At 34.1% G+C, this 20,744-nt stretch overlaps 1 protein-coding gene across 16 annotated transcripts in view; it reads left to right on the top strand.

Annotated features, from left to right (window-relative positions):
- Window positions 1-20,744, top strand: part of IKZF2 (IKAROS family zinc finger 2) — a 162,602-nt gene that overhangs the window by 85,621 nt on the left and 56,237 nt on the right. For 11 of the 16 annotated variants that reach the window (XM_045481114.1, XM_045481120.1, XM_045481115.1 and 8 more), the window contains one exon: window positions 17,840-18,106. In XM_045481114.1, the coding sequence (XP_045337070.1) occupies window positions 17,840-18,106 (267 nt within the window). The remainder of the gene's footprint in view (window positions 1-17,839; window positions 18,107-20,744) is intronic. The other 5 variants (XM_045481129.1, XM_045481127.1, XM_045481126.1 and 2 more) reach the window with 1 other exon arrangement.

The following is a 20,744-nucleotide window of genomic DNA, read 5'->3' as shown; positions in this document are numbered from 1 at the left end:
TAAGAACAAAAATTCAGATAAGTAAAACATTAATGAAATGAAGTTATTTCCGATAAAGGGTTATACAGTAGGGCTACAAGTCCTTAATTGTAGAAATTTTAATGAATTGCTCTGGGCCTTTCTTGTTACACATTCTTTGCCTTTATACTAACTACCTCCTCCCTTCACATAAAGACTCATGCAAGGCTGTCATCTCCCTTTGTCTCCACCAGATATGAGCAGAATGTGAAAGCAAAGACTATCTCTGATTTGATTGTCACTATATCTTTATTGCTTAGCACTGTATCTGGTATAAAAGTTGTACCCCAGACATTTTTGTAGAATGAATGAACACTCATACTTTTGCCACCTTAAAATCAGGCATAAAAATCTAGTGCTTAGACACATTCATTGCATTCAGTTCCTTTTCCAATCCTTTGCAGTTTTGTATTTATTATGTTGCTTTTCACTCATTTGCATGCTACTTATTAAATGAGTTTGTATTTTGCTTTATATGGTAAATCTTTATCCTATACTATTCTGAGGTCAGTTACCAATAAGATTCGTCTGTATAGTAACTAGTAAAATATTGAACGCCATCAGTTGAAAATGAACTTTGAATTCGCATATTTGTAGAAGTTGGATTTTTTCCCCATTTGGTTCCCTTTGTAGTCAATACATTATGGCTGGTTCAGAGTCACGGTATTATTTAGCATTATCATGTGGTCCAGATCCTCACCTTTCTTTTCTGTAAAACAAAGCTAATACCTACCAGAAAAATTGGGGAATCAAATGGCTAATGCTGAAGGACACCCAACAAAATGGAACCTTGCTAAATGTCAGTACTTCTCCCTATCTTTTCATCTACTCTTTCATTTGCTAGCCATTTTAAACTGGCCCACGTAATGAATATATTCCTGTGGCCCCACTGGTACTGAATTTAGCCTTTAAGAACCTTGACTCTTTTTCTTAGTGGTACTATTTCGAGACTTGGATACTATAATTGGTTTTCCTGTCTTTTTCTCCTTCCTCCTCTCAAATTCTATATATTGTGTCACTGAGATATGTGTTCTCCTGGCAGTCCCTATCAGAGAACCACCTACATTGTTGGGATCATCTTCATCTCAAACCAGACTCTAACCCATGTTTGTCTTGTTCACCTTTGTACCTCTAGGACTTAGCCATGCCCAGTATATAGATTGCACTCTGTGAATGTGGACTGAATCAATTAATGTATTTGCTTATTTATTGAATTTAATGGGAAAGTGATGATGTAAAAATGGCAGCATGAAACCCAGTGAATTCTCTCATCTTGAGGTACAACCGAGTGCCTTCGCAAGCACACACTAAATATTTGATGGAGTGGTAACAAGACGTTAATATCTGAAGAGAGAAGCTAAATTTTCTGTTGGTAAAAGTGATTTATCAGGATCCTTTGCCTTAATTTGGTTTTCCTTTGTATGGTTGAAGATATGCCATTTAAGCCTTACTTGATCTCCACATGGCTCTTTCTTCTTTTATTTTTTTTTTAATATTTATTTTGAAGTAGAGTGTGTGACTAGGTGAGGGGCAGAGAGGGGTAGGAGGCAGGATCCAAAGTGGGCTCTGCACTGATAGCAGGGAGCCCCATGCATGGCTCCAACTCACGAAACGTGGTATCATGACCTGAGCTGAAGTCAGAAGCTCAACCTACTCATCTACCAAGGCACCCCTACATGGCTCTTTCTTAAATAATGTAACTCTATTTGCCAAAATTGAGCATAGTTAAAACTATGTCATATACCTTCTATATTATTGGAAAAACTATATCAAGATTTTATTATATTCCCATTAACCTGGTAAATCTGTAATTCCGGTGTCAGCTGGGAGTGTAAAGCTTCATTAGTTTAATGAAGTTAGTTCAAAATTTGGAGAGATAACTTTTTTTTCTCTTTGAGTATAACAAGTGGAACCAGATATTTGAAAATAAATTTAATCCTAAAATGCATGAAAGTACTACACTGTACTGGGTATATATTTCTAAAATATTATTGCACAATTAAAGGAAAGCTATCTTGCCATTAGGTAAAATAGTTACGCAACAGTTGTAAACTATTTAGAAATAGCACTATGAGGAAGAAACTAGAATTAATTCAAACGATAGTGTAAGTAAAAAAAAAAAAGATATATATATATATATATATATATATATATATATATATATGATATATATATGTATACACCTTACTCTTGCCAGGCACATATTGTTAACTTTGTTAAGGTGGCAGCTTTTGTGGTTTGTTTTAGTTTCAGCTTGTCCCAGAAGGTGTTGTTACACTGTGAAGGTGTTAGGCGCTGTAGTAATGGAAAAGATAAAATGGGAGGCTCGTGAAATGTCTTCTCATTTGGGCCTTCCTGGAGAAACCCAGTTTAAATTTCTGAGTGGTCAGCTTGACATTTTAAAGCAGGGAGAAGTTGTGTCATTATTTCTAGAATACTATGGTAGTTAGAGGAAAAAGATTTAAAGTTCATGGCAGTAATTGCTGACAGCTCCCACAGAATGAAGTGCTTTTAGAAAGCATGTGCTGCTTTGAAAAAAGGCAATGTACTAGGAGTGTGGAAGAGGGTAGTGGGCTTTGAGATGGATGTGACAAAAATGTAGATTTGGGTATTCTTGTGTCCCTGAAATAATTTCATTCATTTTGAAGGTAGAAAGAAGTAAAATGACTTGTAATAGTTTGTGTACTTACGGTCTTCAAGCAGAGAAAGACTCTAGGCTTCTGAAACTAGCAACTGGTATATTTTCAGTAACTGAAATTACAAAACCTTGTGGCTGCTTGTCCCAGAGAGCAAGGTAGCTGGTATCACTGGGCTTGGCACAGTCCATGTGAAGTGCTGAGGCAGTCCCTGCAGGAACTGCATTCCACCTCCCTGGAAACCTGCAATTTGCCTCTTAGTCCCAGATGGGGAGGAAGCTTGCAAACAGCCACAAGCCATGCATAATGGCAGGGTTTACATCCTACAGGGACAAAGCAGAAAAAAGGGAAAATTCAAAAGTGTCTTTATAACATTATTTGATTCAAGGACTTTATGCTTTTTGTGAAGGTTGTAGGACTCTTTTTTTTTTTTTTGAGTATGTTGTGTTTGTTTTGCTCTTTTTTTTTTTCCTCCTGGATGCCAGCCAGTATTCAACTGAAGGAAATATATGGGATGGCACATTAATCACACTGTGCTTTTGCTTAAATAGCTAACATTTATTGCTTAATAAAGACCAACATCAACACATACCAACTAGGTTTCCAATATATATACTGTGTGTGTGTATACATGTGTGTGTATATGTGTGTGTGTGTTGTGTGTGTATGTACATATATGTGTGTGTATATACATACACACACAACACACACATATGTAGGTACACATTAACATTTAAACATGCTCTTACCTATGACCTTCAGAAATACATTAGGACATAGATTTAGGAATGCTGTTTTAAGCTAGAGTTTTTAGTTATATGATTTAAAATGGATCTTGTATGAACCTCAAAGTAGGAAGAGATTTTGTATAAAGAAGAGTATTCATTTTTAAATGCTTCCTGAAATTTTTTCAGCTTTATTGAAGTATAACTGACAAATGAAATTGTAAGATATTTAAAGTGTACATTGTGATGATTTGATATATGTATACGTTGTGAAAGGAGTCCTCCCACCTAGTTAATTAACACATGCATCACCTCACGTGTTTATCTTTTGTGTGTGTGAGAGAACATTTAAGTTCTACACTCTTATTAAATTTATATAATACAGAGTTAACAATAGTCACCATGCTATACATTAGAACCTCAAACCTTATAAAATCTCATAGCTGAAAGTTTGTACCCTTTTACTAATCTCTCCGTCCTTCCCTCATCTTCTAGCCCCTGGCAACATACTTCTCTGATCTCTGTTTCTGTGAGGTTGACTTGTTTTTAGATTCCCATATAAGTGGTAACATACAGTTGTATTGTCTTTCTCTTGCCAGCTTATGTCATTTGGCTTAATGCCTTCAGTGTTTATCCATGTTATTATAAACAGCAGGGTTGTCTTCTTTCTTATGGCCGAATAATATTCCAGTGTGTGTGTGTGTGTGTGTGTAACACATCTTTATCCATTCATTCATTGCTGGACACCTTAGGTTGTTTCCATATCTTGGCTGTTGTGCATAAATAAATAAATAAATGGCATCAAATTCATAAAGGAAGAAGCAAAACTGAATTTACCTGTAGATGACATATTACATACAGAAAACCCTAAAGACACCCATCAGAAAAACTGTAGAACTAACCAACTCAGTTAGGTTGCAGGATACAAAATCATTGTACAAAACTCAGTTGTGTTGCGATATACAAACAACAAACTATCAGAAGAGATGTTAAGAAAACAGTAAAAAAAAAAAAAAGAAGCGTGTGGGGGGGGAAACAGTCTCATTTGCAGTTGCATCAAAAAGAATAATATACGAGATAAACTAAACCAAGGAGGTAAAAGATCTGTAAGCTGAAAACTGTACAGATTGATGAAAAGAAATTGAAGAAGACATACATAAATGGAAATATATTCCATGCTGATGGTTGGAATGATTAGTATTGTTAAAATGTTATCCTACCCAAAGTAGTCCATATAGATGCAATGCAGTCTCTGTCAAAATTCTAATGACATTTTCACAGAAATAGGAAAAAAAATTGTAGGGAACCACAAAAGACCCTGAATAGCCAAAACAGTCTTTGGGAAAAAAGAACAAAGCTAGAGGCATCACACTTCCTAATTTCAAACCATGTTACAAAGCTGTAGTAATGAGAACAGTATGGTGTTGGCATAAAAACAGACACATGGATAAATATAACAGAGAACCCAGAAATCACCCCATGTGTATATGGTCTATTAATTTACATCAAAGGAGCTAAGAATACACATAGGGAAAGTATAGTCTCTTCAGTAAATGATACTGAGAAAATTGGACAACAACATGCAGAAGAATGAAACTGGCCTCATATCATATACCGTACACAAAAGTCAACTCAGAATGGGTTAAAGATTTAAATTTAAGGCCTGAAACTGTAAAACTCCTATAAGAAAACTTAGGGGGTAAGCTCCTTGACATCAGTCTTAGCAATGATTTTTTTGTATAAAGAAATTTATATTGAATACTAAATAGCTAACAGTTATTACCAATTACACAAATTATGTTTTTGCATAAAATTTCAAGTATAATCTGGTTGAATCCTAGAATCAGAGGTACCACAGACTCCAGGGACTTCAAGAGCCTTGGCCTCAGGCAGATAGGCTTTTAATTATTTTACCTGCACAAATAAGTCACATCTCCATTTCACAGTTAAGGAAACAAAGTCTCTAGAAGGTAACCTGCCCAGTTAGAGGTGACAGAGTTATGGTGTCAGCACTGAATCATAAGCTGAGAGAAGGAGGAATAAAACCCAGTTAGTATAGTCTACTTTTGACCTGACCAAAAAATACCAAGTGTTTTTAAATAAGTATATTTAAATGACTTAGGAATTCTTTTACATTTGAGACATGTAATAACTTACCTTTACAAGTTTTAAAAAAGCTATTTGTATGCCCTGTATTTGGCATATCTCACTTGGTCTCTATGATACATAGAACTATGTCATCACTTTAAGAATGTTTCATGTACTTTAGTTACAAGCTTTAAAATGCTGGCCAAAGGATGATCTGGAAATGGGAGCAGACAACTCATTGAATAATCAAAACTTCGGTTCACAGATTGAGGACATGCTTTAAGTAACCACTTCCAATTCAGAAGAAGCTCTTTTTGAAATAGTGATCTTATGAGAGTGTTTGATTATTTATGCTCTACATTTTGCACTGAGATTTTGTAGTAGTATTATATTCTGGGAGAGGGCTTACCAGTTATTCTCACCACAGTATTTTACTGTGTGTAGTTGCTCATATATATAAAAAAGGTACACACACACACACACACACATATCCATATGTGCATAAATGTCACAAGTGCCATGGAAGCAGGGACTGTATCTATCTTGTTCACTGCTGCATTGCAGGACCTGGTAGAGAACAGATGCTAGTAATTTTGAATAGCTGAATAAGTGAATTCTAAGGAGTTTCCTCCTTCATATTGTGAAACACAGTCTGTTAATAAATTGACAGTAACTGTCTTTGAAATTACTGCTTTACAAGCGTTAATTCTCTTATATCTTATTCCTTTTTAAACTCTCTTAGATATTAGACTATTTTTATTTGTTACTCATTGCATGTATGCATTTCAGAAAAAAATGGTGTCACTCAAACATGTATCAATGCCTTTTCTTTTCTTTATGATGGCCCCCAATGTTGAGTGCCATCTCTCTTCCCTTTATTGTAGAAAGTGTATCCAGCCTGTAAGTCCTATCTTAAATGCCTCTTCCCTCATGGAGCCTTCTGTATCATCCTGTGCTTCCCAATAGTAAACATACCTGTACGTTTATATTTATTTGATGTCCTACATTTTATGATGCACTTTCATATTTTATCTATTAATAAGTAAAATAGCTCTAAAGGTATCTATACACAATTGTATACAACCCTACAAAGCAGGTATTATCATTATTTTGATTTTACAGAAGAGAAAAAATGAGACAGAGAGGTTTCTTAAGGTCCTGTGGCTAGTAAATGAAAGAACCTGGCCTTACACCCAAGGGGACTGAATCTAGGTCCACAGGCCATACTGCCCACTCTAAGTGATTGCATGCTTTCCCAGTCTTAGGAATTTTACATAGAGGATATTATCCTCAGTTGGCACAGTAGGAAACAGAGAGACATTAAATGACTTAAGGTTCACATGTGTATAGAACTTAAACATGGGTATTTGAATCGAGCATTTCCATTATTCACTTAGTACCTCCTATGTTGCAATTATTATTATTATTTTTTTACCTGTTAACATATGTACTTTATATGACTATCTAAAATGTCAACTCATTAGGGGTATTATTTAAAAAACAAAAAAAAAAAATTGCTGCTGCTACATTGTGGAAAATAAGTATCTGATACTGATCTGTTAAAATTTGCTGGGTGGTTGTCCAGATTCAGTTTCCTTAATCACCACTATGAGTTTTCTCCTCTTTGTTACTATTTGATATATTTTACTGGGCATACATTTTTAACTGACCAGTCCTGCATCTCAAGCAAAATGTTAACTCTGCTTCTTTCACACAAGTAGTGAAGTATTTATGGAAGAACACCAGGGAAAGAGTGTCTGTAGCTTGATGTGAGTATGTATGTTCCAGATTTAAGAAACCAAGGATATGTGAACCCAGAGCATGAATAGCTGTTGAGTTCCTCTGTCACGTCAGTTCAGAGACTAAGTAAAGCTGCTGAAGTACGTCGCATGACTTTGGTTCTTTCCTCTGTTGCTGTTGCCCTGTAATAGAAACCCTGCTCCATTTCTTATCTGTTTCTCTTTAGCATGCCGGCAGCACTGCCTTCTGACCTGGTTTAAGCGTCCTTAGTGACCTCTGGCAATGCAATGTGTTGGGTCCCTTCTGGAATATGCCCACTCAGCTGGATTTTACAATAATGCTTTTACTTCTTACAGAAGTTTGGTTGAAAATTTGTACTCCCCTTATTAAAGATATTACTTCATAGTATAATTTGCTTCACAAACCTCCCACAGTTATGTTAAGCAGATGGTTGCCAAACACCAGTTCAAAGTAGATTGCTCTTATATGAAATAAAATCCATGCTCAGAAAATCTGGCACCATAAGCTGGTCTTCTTCCAACACAGGCTCTCAGACAAATTTCTCTTTACTCAAAGCTGGCACACTACTACACCTGTATTAGACATGCATAAAAAATGGCACACACACGTCAGATGGCACACACTAATTCAGAGTTATTTTTCGTTAACATTAACATCCCTCCCCCCTTTTTTTTTTCTTTACTGGTCACTAGTAACCACTTTGCTTTTGGTAACACAAGGGAAACAACAAAAATTTGTTCATCAGTGAGTTCTGGGTTCCAGTCTCAGATTTGGCTCTGAATAGTTGTGTCACTTGGACATACTTCACCCATTCTGAGCATCCTCATGTGTAAAATGAGGATAGTATTAGGTACTTCACAGAGTGGCTGTCATGATGAAATCAGGAGACATATTATGCACCTACAGTCTTTCCTGTAATACAGTGGTCTTTTAATCAAGGTTATGTTGATAATGTTTTATGTGTAAAACCAAATCTGTATTGATATATTTGTTTGTCCCCTGTAGTTAATTTATGCATGGTCTCTGTAACTTCAAAAGAGGGGTGCAATATGTAGATTAGCAACAGTCCAACAATTACTGAGTGTCTGGTGTAGGTAAGGGTACAGTGATTTTACAACTGTGAATAAAGATAGCACTTCTTTTCAAGGATCCTATTCTACAGGGAATGTAGAGTGAAGACAAATAAACTAATGAAATCACTAGAATGTGCCTTTATGCTCAGGAAATACTTCATGAAAAAAGGTAGCAGATAAGTAGCTTTGAATGGCATGCTAATATTGATAGAAATAGGGAAAGGATACCAGAAAATAATAATAATAGCCAGCAAGAAACAAAGAGTAAGTAGAGATGTATAGGATGAGTTCCAGGAAAAATGGCTGGAAAATGACTGGAAAAAGTATGAACAACTAAAGGACTAATAATAGAACATATGGTGGAGAGCTATAGTGGAGCTGTGTTGAGAGTGTCCTTAAATTCCACACCAACACCTTTGTATTTAGTTTGTAGACACTGGACAGTCATTGAAGACATTTAGAAAAGTAATACGAGCTCTGCTTTAAGAAGATTAATCGAACAACTGAATATAATGGGGGATGAGTTGGGGGAATGGAAAGTGGCAAGAGACAGAAGAGAGACCAGTTAGAAAGCTGTTCTGGGTGAGATGGCATAGGTGATGTTAAGTTGTTCTGGGTTACATGAAAATGCAAAAAAGGAGATGGATAGGCAAGACGTGGCAGATATTGAATCTTTAGAACTTGGCTAATGAAGTCATTCATTTAAAGGATGGATAAAGGGATAGACTGTTGTTTGCCTGTGGTATTTCTATTTAAAGTAGGCTTATTTCCTCCACATTGTACATTTCTCATGAACAAGTAGTCTGCCAAAATATTGAAACTTCATCCTTGGGCTACAATGGTACCACTGTGTTGGGCTATGAAGGTATGTGGTTTGATGATGGGCATACTCTATAAGATTTCATGCATTGTGGGAGACCATCAAGGAGTCAGATATCTTGCCTTCCTTTTTCTTTTTTTCATATAGAGAGAACACTTATTTTGCACTTATTTTGTGGTGAAGACCCTTTAAATGTAAATGAAATACTACATGAGTTCCTCGTAGGTATGATTTATCTTTATAACAATTGACACAAAACTGTCAAAACTTGACCACAAAGGAAGTCCTAAAATGCCATCCTCCATAAGCTGTTGGTTTAGAGATTAAAACTGATAATATTGACTTATTCCTCAAATGGCTGTCTTTACCTACCACTGATAAGTCATAGCATGTCATGGAATATAGAAAAAAAGGTGTCAGGTGGATAGAGGATTACATATTGACAAATTCTTCAGGAACATGGATCTACCCTTGCATTAGGACCAAAGCAAATGTAAAAACTAGGAGGTAGTTGTTTTGAGTGGACAAATACGTTCCAAACTTGATAGTAAATATTAATTCAGTAGTTTCTTTTATGGAAACTTAATGTATTTTTATTTCATCTGACTGTTGTAGACTTGAATCCCTAGTATTTTTCAGCCAGTGGACATAGGTTTAATAGCATCTAAAAGATCTATTTGTCCATGAATGATATTTGTCCTAAATATAATACTAATACTATAATACTAATATTAGTTACTTGTTTAATTGTAGAGCCATTATCATGTCATAGAAAGATGGCTTGGCTAAGAGGCAGAAGATCTGAAGTTGATACTAGGCAACATTTACTAACTTTGTGTTCTTAACACTTAACAGCCATGCCTCCATTTGTTTTTCTGTAACTGCCCTACCTATCATTCCTTGTTGAGTATCAGTTGAAACAGAGTATATATTTTGTAAATAATAAAGAATTGTAATAAGTTGCTATTTTTCTGTTGCTATTACTATTAAAAGGATTCTGTATCCTTAGTGTAAAGAGATTAGTCTGCAGTTTTCACGAACATCAACTTTTTCCCATAGTTCAGATGATGCAGATGGGTAAATCAAAGTAAACAAATATCCCAAGGTCACACAATTAGTTAAGTGACAGAAGGGGACGTAAAGAGTCTGGTTTCCTGCCTTCAGGTACTTCAGGTACAGGGAAACTTTCTATAACACTGTTCTTAGAATAAAAGTATTTCAGAAATCAGCACTGTCTTGATTTAGTTCTTGTAGGTTTAAAAAAAAAAAAAACCCATAATCTTACTTTATTAGAAAGAGAAGAGAGGGTGGGGAGGAAGAGAAAATGTGGTGATGTGATGTACATATTGAGAATGCCACCCATAAATGGCTCAGCTGCAGTTTAGCAACACCAGTGTCTGCACTTGTCCAACCATTTATAAAACAAATACTTCAAGGATGTTGTGAGGGAGCTGTTTTGTGAGGCTTACACATTTATTTATTCACAGTTAAAAGAAACAAAAAGTGGATACTGTGTGAAATTTTGTTGAGATTTTTACAAAACGACTGCACCTACCTTAAAATAATTTTTTTTTTTTGTGATTTTACTTTAGTTGTTTAGACTGTTGGTGAATTCTTAGTAAATAATTGTGCTTTACATCAGAGTTTTGAAGGCAGTTTGTTTTTCTAACACATTATTTAAAGAGCTGCTGGGCTGTTAACATGGATTTAATCACGTTTGGTGTTTGTGTTTCAATAGTTTAAATGAGAGAGAGTTAGCTCAGAAGCAACTTCCATAGACTATTAGACATATTGATTCAATTAGTGTGTATAACACCACTTCAAGTAGCTGGCATAGATGGGGAGAAATTGATGCTTGTAAGTAATAACACCCCTTAAGTGTCCTTTTGAATTCTCACACAACAGAAACCAAGCATATAAAAAGTCCACTTACATATCATACCTATATTCCCCCCCTCCAATTTAGTAATTAAAAAATGGCTTTAGTTACCTTTTGTTCATCATTGTGAAACAAATATTTCTTTTAACTCTTAGAGTATTTACTTCCTTTAAAAATTGAAAATTGAAAAAATATTATTGGAAACTAAACAGATATAAATCACTGATTTGATGTTAACTAATCTAGAAAGCCTATTTTACACTCCATTAGATTAATGAATATCATATCCTTTCAAATACAGCAAATAAATCATAATCCCTTTGCATTATTTTCCAAACTAGGAATTTTAATAATTTGTTCATGGATTAGTAAAGTCAAGTCATATAATAATATTTTAAGTTGTAGAAAGTTTGGGATATTAAAAATATTTTAATAATGATATTTTAGGTTGTGATTACTATGGTATTTCCCAAACCTGGCATTTTAAAATGATAGGATTATCTGTTACAACCACATAATAAGGATCAGGATAGAATTTATTTATTCAATTTGGTAATACAAAATTAACTGAGTATATTTCACCATTCATATTAAAAATGATCTTTTCTCCCCAAATTGTAAAAGTTGAGAACTTTAGTATTTGAAGACATCAGTTGCCAGACATTGTGAAATCATATGCTATCTTACACAAGTGGGTGACTTGAGGAAGGCATGGAGTAAAAAATAGTAAATGTCCAATTTCTAAGAAAGAGCCTCTTTCCATTTATGTACTATTCAGGTCAATAAATTTATTATGCAACCAAATTATATATGTTAGTCATGAACTCTTTCGTGACCTGTTTCTGAGTATGTATTATCCTGTTAATATGGATTTCTTATTTAAGTTAATATTCATCATATTTTAAACTTTCATAATTTTAGCAAATTATTAGGCAAGCAGCCTATACTTAATATTTGCTAGTTCATTTATTTTATTTTAAAAATTTTTTAAATGTTTTATTTATTTTTGTTGAGAGAGAGAGAGAGAGAGAGAGAGAGAGAGAAAACGAGTGGGGGAGGGGCATAGAGAGAAAGAGAATCTGAAGCAGGCTCTAAGCTCTGAGCTGTCAGCACAGAGCCTGATGCGGGACTCGAACTCGTGAACTACAAGATCATGACCTGACCTGATGTCAGACACTCAACCAGCTGAGCCCCCCAGGTCCCTTAGTTCATTTATTTTTAAAGAGAATTCCGTTTTGGTCTTTGTTTCATATTGGTTGAGGTGGGTGAGTTCTAAAGGTGTGATATCTATGAGTGTGTGTAACAGTGTTGTACATTTTATTTTCCATTTCATTTGTAAATGGTATATATGAAGTTTTGAACTCTCTTTTTAAATTTTCATAGTAAAATAATAGTGGTAAGGAAATTTTTGTTATGGAACATACTGAATTAAAATAGTTTTTAAAACAGCTTCACAAAATAACGTAATTTTCCCCATTTGATTTTCTGCCTTTTTTCCCATAGTAATCTGTATCTGTTTACTCTTATTCTTACTCTGAGTTTACTCTTATCTCTTATTCTGAATACTCTTATTCTTCTATCCCTTTATTTAATACCATATTAGTGAATTAAAGGCAACTTTAGTGTAACTTTATCATTCACTATTATGTATCTTGAAACAAAGATAATTATGAAGCTTTTGAGTGTAGACAGCCTAGTATGGTTACTGAAGAAACTTTTATAATTGAAAATTGTTTAGCCTGGGAGTCACTTATAAGCCCCTGTGTAAGTCTCTTTACTTCTCTGCATTGCTGTGATCATCTGTAATTGGAGGCAATTAAATTGTGTGTTTTTGTAGCATCTATAAGCTATATTCTGAAGTTCAATAGTACTTTAAAATCATAAAGAAGAGGAGGAAGTTTGCATTTTGAAGCAACTTTTTGCATAAAGATGTATGTGGTACTTTTTGTCCTGAAATACATTCAGAGCTTCTTCTACATAAAATTGAACATAAAAATATTTTTATTGACTATTGTTTGACCTGTGTTCATAAACCTCTGAGTCTACTAAAAAAAATCATGATTAACGTTTCATGATCATTAATGCTGTAAAATTTGACATTTCCTTTTTTAAACTGTAAATCATCTCCTTTAACTTAAGAAAAAAAGATGCATATATTAAGCATCTTTATTTTGTTCTTTGAATATTTTGAAGTATCTATATATTATACTTATTTGTGACTACAATATTGAATGACAATGAATGAATTGATCAAATAATTAAAATCTTATTTCACACCCCTTTCATTGCTAATAATTTGTTCTGACAAAATATTGTTCTTACTAAGCAGTTACTGTTTGTCATTGTAGAACAATGTGTATAAATTCCTATAGATACTCAGAATGTAAATCTCTGGTATAGCAAGGAAACGAGCTTGAAAAATAATTCTTGGTGTTGAGATTTGTAATGAGATATCATTTTGCTCACAGTAACAGATTCTCATCTTCATAGAAATTATCTTCCTGTTACCAAATTATAAAAGAAATACCATATAATGAAGCATAAAAATTTAATTTCAAAGATTTGATAACAAATGTACTATGAATATTATACAATGCTTAATAGTTATAATAGCTTTATATATTATAGCTATAAATAATCAAATGTCTTTCATTGATACATAAATTGTAATTTAGGGTGTATATAAGTTTACTGAACACATGAATTTAATCATTAATGACTTAAAATATAGTGTCTTGCATTAATTGGAAACATCTTAAATAAAAAAAATTTGTAGGGAAATTTATTTTATATTCTTTGAGTCAGGAAATTTTTCTATTCAACAATTAAAATTCAAACCCTATTTTAATTGCTTTTTATCCTAAATTACAACCTAATTTTAGTAGGGCAGACTAAATATTAGGATGGGATTTTGTTTGTACTTAGGCCAACGTAGGTATATAAAATTTAATCTGATATGTATATATTAAAATGTGCTGCATTTATTGACTTACTATATCAATGAATGTAAATTACTGTATTTACTATAGCAATAGTGTATACATTCATACTTGATATAATCCCTTAGAGTATAAGACTGCTAGAGAAAAGATTGCTAGGGTTTACCATTTCTTCTGTATTTTAGTTCTAACAAATGTATGCTTTTTTGAATATTCAAGTATATTCCTCTGTAGACAAAGTTCTAACTATAACTTTAATATACAATAATTTTTAATGACATTTTATCCATGTTTGGTATTATGTTTTGATGTATGTATTATAATATTATTAAGGGAAAAAATAATATAATATCAAGTCATATTCTTCATAATTCTGTGCCATTTTGAAATTTAAGAGACCAATAGTTTCAGACTGAGACCTACACTTTTTTTTTAAAGAAATGGAAATATTTTTTCCATCTCTCAATTTTTTTTAATGTTTTATTTATTTTTGAGAGAGAGAGAGAGACAGAGAGGGAGGCAGGCAGAGTGCAAGTGGGGAGGGGCAGAGAGAGAGGGAGACAGAGAATCCAAAGCAGGCTCCAGGGTCTGAGTGGGGCTCTAACTCACGGACTGTGAGATCATGACCTGAGCCAAAGTCGGCCGCTTAACCAACTGAGCCACCCAGGCGCCCCTCAGACCTACACTTTAAGGTACATTTCTTCAGTCTTGAAATGGAATGTTGGTAGACTTTACACTCATTAAATGTAGCTGATCAGATGTTGACCAGTTCAGGAATATGAATGATGGCATTGCTGTGCAGTTTATAACCTTTAGTACATCACTTAAACATGTGGGACAATTTGCTCACAGATTGGAATATGAAGTCATGCTATAAAAAGTCATACTTTTCATTTATTTTCTTAACTTTTTCTTTAAGTGGGAGTTATATGGGACTACATAGGGCAAAAATTAGTGTTTTACTTTGATTAGAATAACCTTTGTTCCCAGGGGGAAAAATCATGGAAAAATTTCTTGAATATGGAAAAACTTATTGAAGCAAAATACAGAATCTAGAAATCATAATTGAAAACTTTAAAAAATCAAAATGTAAAATTAGTGTATATGCTCCCAAAATACCCTTGAGTAATAAGAGTAACCAGTATTTTTGCAAAAATATAACACATGGGCTGAGTTCCTTTGTACATATAAAGCATTTAAATTCAGTGAGCGTAGACCAACAACCAAGTAGAAAAATGGGCAAAGAACTTTCATAGACAAATCCCCAAAAAACCCCAAACATTTAAACATGTATGTCTATAGATGCTCAACTCCACCTTTAAAAAAAATACAGATTAAAATCTATGGTAAAATACCAGTTTTTTTTTTTTAATATTTTTTTAACGTTTATTTATTTTTGAGACAGAGAGAGACACAGCATGAATGGGGGAGGGTCAGAGAGAGGGAGACACAGAATCCGAAACAGGCTCCAGGCTCCGAGCTGTCAGCACAGAGCCCGATGCGGGGCTCGAACTCACAGACCATGAGATCATGACCTGAGCCGAAGTCGGCCGCCTAACCGACTGAGCCACCCAGGCGCCTCTAAAATACCAGTTTTTATCTATCAGATTGACAGTTCAATGTGATATTATATAATAATGTCTATACTAGCAATAAACCATCTTAAACTTCTATCAGTAGAGCCTAGGAATAAATTATATTGATAAAATAGATTCTATGCAGGCAATAAAAAGAACAGTGTGCATTTCTGTGTACTAATATGGAAAAATTAAACAGATATTATTAAATGAAGAAAGCACAGTTAAGGTTAGGTAAATTGTACACTCCAGTTTGTTTAAAAAGACTATCACCTATAAACACATACACACACACACACACACACACACACACACACCTCTATACTTCTGAATTAGAAAATAAGGATAATGGTTGCTTTTGAGAATATAATGGGATGGTGAATTTGGGGTAGAAAAGGATATAATTTTCATTTTTTATCCTTTAATTTTTCTTTACTATATTCATGTATTTTTTAAACATATAAAACAATTCTAAAAAAAAAATTTAATTTACTAAAATATCTCAGTGGATACTGCCTGAAAACCTCCTAGATGCCACACGTTTTTTGAGCATGTTGGGGATATTAAGATGGATGAAATAACGTCTCTACCCTTCTCAAAAACCAGTAAAGTAGTACTGATTTGTAAATAGGGTAAAACTCAATGTAGTAGATTTTCTGTTAGAGATGGGGCCAAGAAGTCTATAAAATCTTTTGTAGATCTCAGAGTAGTTTACATACTATAATTGATCTTCACAAACTTTATGGAATAAACAGAGCATTATCTTTCACCAGAAGAATAATAGTTAAGCCCATTTTCTGTATTTGTTCACTTAATGTTCACATCAGCCTGAGAAAGTGGCGACCATTACCATCCTCATTTTGTAGAGTACATGGAGAATTCAAGTATCATGCAGAAGGCGACACTGCTTATAGTGAGTGCCAGAGCTTGTATTCAAATCCAGACAGTCTGGTTATAGGATCCTTACTCTTACTAGCTAAACTATTCTACTTAAATTTCATTTTGAAGTTTGAATTCATTTGTAGTTTGCAAACAAAAGACAACAGATTCAGAGGTTAAATATTCAGTTCAAGATTATACTGCTAATAAGTGTCAAAGCCAGTCCTAGAGCTATGGTCTTTTGACTAAACGCAGTGATCTCATTTTGCACCATGCTGCCTCTGTTCTTAGGGGAGTTCCAAGGAGGGGAGCAGGGGAAGAGCCATTTTGGTAACACTACCTGTTTAAAGTACTAATAACAAATCACAGAATATGTGGTTTCTCTAAGAAAGCTGCAGTAAAAAGAACTTACTTCCTTTTTATGAATGTATTTCCTCCATTCAAGTAGTACCAAATAATTTGTTTTGCTCAGGAACACTGATATGATTTCTTTAGAAATTTTCAAGATCACTGGATAACAAAACAAAACAAAACAAAACTGGTATTCATTTAAAGCCTGTTTCTGCTTTGTGAAAAGACTTTGTCAGCAATCCAGAATCAGGGCTGTGCTAACAAAATTCCAACTTTTCTGTGGGATGATCCAAAAACAGCAAACAGAAGGCATTAAATTTCTTAACAGTCACAAGTGTGTGCATGCACGCTATGCCATTCCTGTCATTCACTGCTTTTTAGTGTGCATAGATTAAAGTTGGAATACTTTGATTTGCAGACTAATATGTTCCACGGAGAACTTTTTTTTACATAAAAAAAGTAGCTTACAAGCATGTGAGGTCTGTGCACTCTGCCTTACATTTCTATAGCTCCTCGTTGAATATATGTTTTCAGTCTCATTTTAAGATACTTGCCTTGACAGTATGCCTTCATACATCTAAGACATTTGCTTAAGATCCCAAGTAGTTTCTCTTACTCAGTTCTGAAGCAGGTTTACACAAGTACTCTGATGTGAAACCTAATGTGAAGTATATTCATACAATCATATGATTGTTAAATTAAGAAGAGGCTGACTTCATGGCTCGGGGGGTTAAGCAATATCTCATCTTGTTTCTTCCAGAATCCTACCTGAGTCTCAAAAAGTAACAAACTCAAAAGCCAATACCAGAATTCAAGACTTGCTTAAAAAATATATAAGTTAAAGAAAGAAATATATGCAGAAATAAAGTGTCATTCTGTTTACCTAGAGCTTTTCTGAACCATCTTTACTTTCATGCTAAAGTCACTAAAATATCTTAGAGCACAGTATGTGTGGACATTGCATTGGTGTTGGCACATGCAGCATCTCCATCCATGTTAATATAATGGTACTGGGTGGAGAAGCAGTGTAGATAACAACACATAACCTGCATTTTAAATGTCTTCATTTCTCTCTCTCTCTCTCTAATTACAGCAAATTCAGTAAAACTAGAAATGCAGAGTGATGAAGAGTGTGACAGGAAACCCCTGAGCCGTGAAGATGAGATCAGGGGCCATGATGAAGGTAGCGGCCTAGAAGAACCCCTAATTGAGAGCAGCGAGGTGGCTGACAACAGGAAAGTCCAGGAGCTTCAAGGCGAGGGAGGAATCCGGCTTCCGAATGGTAAACTGAAATGTGACGTCTGTGGCATGGTTTGCATTGGGCCCAATGTGCTTATGGTACATAAAAGGAGTCACACTGGTAAGCAGCTGAAAGAATAACCTGATGACTGCCTGTGACATCTGATGTTGATATTACCTGACATCTATTCTCTTTCCTTTTTATTCAGGGGTGGCAGTGGTGAAACTACCTTTTCAGAATTCTGCTAGTATTGGATTGCTGAAAAGCAGAGAGTAGCCTGGGTCTTGACTTCCAGCCTTCAAATCTGAATAGCATATCAGAAAAGAAGTTTGGGATTCAGTTTCCACAGTTCTTAATATAGCAATAATATGATAAGGGTTCAAAAGGTATAGGAGAATCTCATTGTGTAACTTAATCTTTTTGTATTTCTATACATATTTTACCATACCCATGGGCAGGTAATATAGTTTGCTAGCTAAGAGTTTATACTATAAAATGGTACTCATGCATTTATATAGAGGTGGATCATTTTCACCTTATCTGGTTAACTTCTTGGAATACAATTTCCAATCAATCTTTGCCTACCATGGGTCTCTGTATTAGGGAGATACTTTCCCTAGTTCAAGGTGTTACCATCTTCCTGTGATACTTTTTTTATTATAGCTCCTGCGAAGAGATATGTAGGGTGTAGTATAGTATAGCTAGAGTGGTGAGTTTGCTGGCAGGAATGTGCAATCATGGAATAGGGTAAGGAAAGAGACCTCAGATTAATTTAATATATACTTTTTGACATTTGTGTAATGTAAAAGACAGCTAAATGAGGAGAAGGCTTTATTTAAATCTCTCTATAAATTCTTTGGCAAAATGAAAAAAAAGTTTTAATTAAAAAAATGAGATTATGTTAAAAGCAGACAGTTAACTCTTAAAAAAGTTTTAAGTTCATATGAAAATTGATATAAAGATAATGATACCTTTAGCTATAATGCCAAGTAGTATTATATAGCAAAATATTAATCACTAATACTTAGAATTTTTAAATATGGTACTCTTTGGAAGAGACATAAATCATAATGAAGTTGGTTTAAAAGATTTACTTCTAAGTAATCAATTTAATTAGTAGCTGCTTAAAATATGAAAGATACAAGATACACTGAAGTCTTTCTAGTCCAAATCTCTCACTTACACATGAAGAAAGTGAAGCCCCAAATAGTCAAATGATTTGTCCATTATCTCTTATGTGGTTATGACGCTAGAACCAAGGTTTCCTGATGCCCAGACTGGTTTTGTTCAAATATACCAAGCTCAGTATCTTCAATGCACCAACATTTTCTGATGAGATATGACCCTAAGGCTGATATCTTAAAATTTATAGTAAGAAGTTACACATTAAAATCAGTGTTATCTTAATCAAAATCATCAGCTTTGGAACCTGTACCCTTATTCCAACTATACAGTTACATGTTTAGTTTTTGCTTTGATTTTAATTTCCTTTTTAAACGGCATATTTTAAAAATATTTATATTACTAGTCCAAATGTTTTTTACCTTAATTGAAAAAAATTTCTTCCCAGGGCGCCTGTGTGGCCCTGTCAGTTAATCCAACTTTGGCTCAGGTCATGATCTTGCGGTTCATGAGTTCAAGCCCCACATTGGGCTCTGTGCTGATGACTCAGAGCCTGGAGCCTGCTTCAGATTCTGTGTCTCCCTTTCCCTCTGCCCCTCCCCTGCTTGCACTCTGTCTCTCTCTCAAAAATAAATAAACATTCAATTAAAAAAATTCTCCTAGGAAAGTTAAAAGATCAGGTTTGATATTTGATAATAAAAATATGAAAAGTCTATAAAATAATGACTCTTCTTCTATGCTCATTAAGTAATGTTAATTGCAGTTCTAAAAGAAGAGTTCTACACAGTTATTATGTATTCATTATCTCACAGTGATTATATTGAGGAAGATAACACCCATTCAAATGTGTAACTTTCCCCTTCTAGCAACATATAAACAAAATTAGTATAATGACTTTTCATTTGAATTGCATATAGTGTGCATTTTAAGGCTGAAAAGTACACTAACAACTTTTTTGTAAGATTTCTAATAAACCTTTTATGGTCTGAGTCAAGGAAATTGAAAGAACCTGAGTATGCTCTATTGAGTATTTAGGTTAATCAATGTTTCACTGTATCTGCAGTGATTGTCATGAGGATTGTTGGTTTGTAAACACAAAAGTAGTTTCATACCTACTCTACTGTTCATTTGATCTTTACTACTATAGCAGCATTGAATTATTTTGATTCTGAAAATCCTGAAATTGACATGGAAAATGTTTTTAGTTATACAGATTTCTGGAAGGTCTATGAATATGGGATTCACTCAACTATCAAAGGCAAGGAGAATGGGCAAAATAGCTATTTAAAGTCCTCTTGCAACTCAGTGAACTTTTATTGTTAATAAATGTTTATTGGAGTATTGTAAACATTATACTTCCCTCAGATCTGGAAAGTTTTTGTTAAAGTTAATAGCCATTCTTAGAGGAGCTTGGGATACCTGCCACACATTGTTGACCTTAAAATTGTGATGTATCTTTACATTTACTATGTTTATATGTATTTCTGATGACTCAGTTTATACATCTGAATGGGTCATGACATTTTCAACTCCATTTTAATACTATTCAAGAACAGAAAGTCTATTTGTGAATTTTAATTTAAAATAGATTGAAAAAATGTGGTCAGGATCTAGTCATTAACCAAATGTTTTCTCA

This window comes from Leopardus geoffroyi, chromosome C1 (genome assembly GCF_018350155.1).
Source record: "Leopardus geoffroyi isolate Oge1 chromosome C1, O.geoffroyi_Oge1_pat1.0, whole genome shotgun sequence".
In the NCBI taxonomy this organism is placed as follows: Eukaryota; Metazoa; Chordata; class Mammalia; order Carnivora; family Felidae; genus Leopardus; species Leopardus geoffroyi.
Note: the sequence above shows the minus strand (reverse complement) of the source record. Positions and strands in the feature narration are given on the sequence as shown.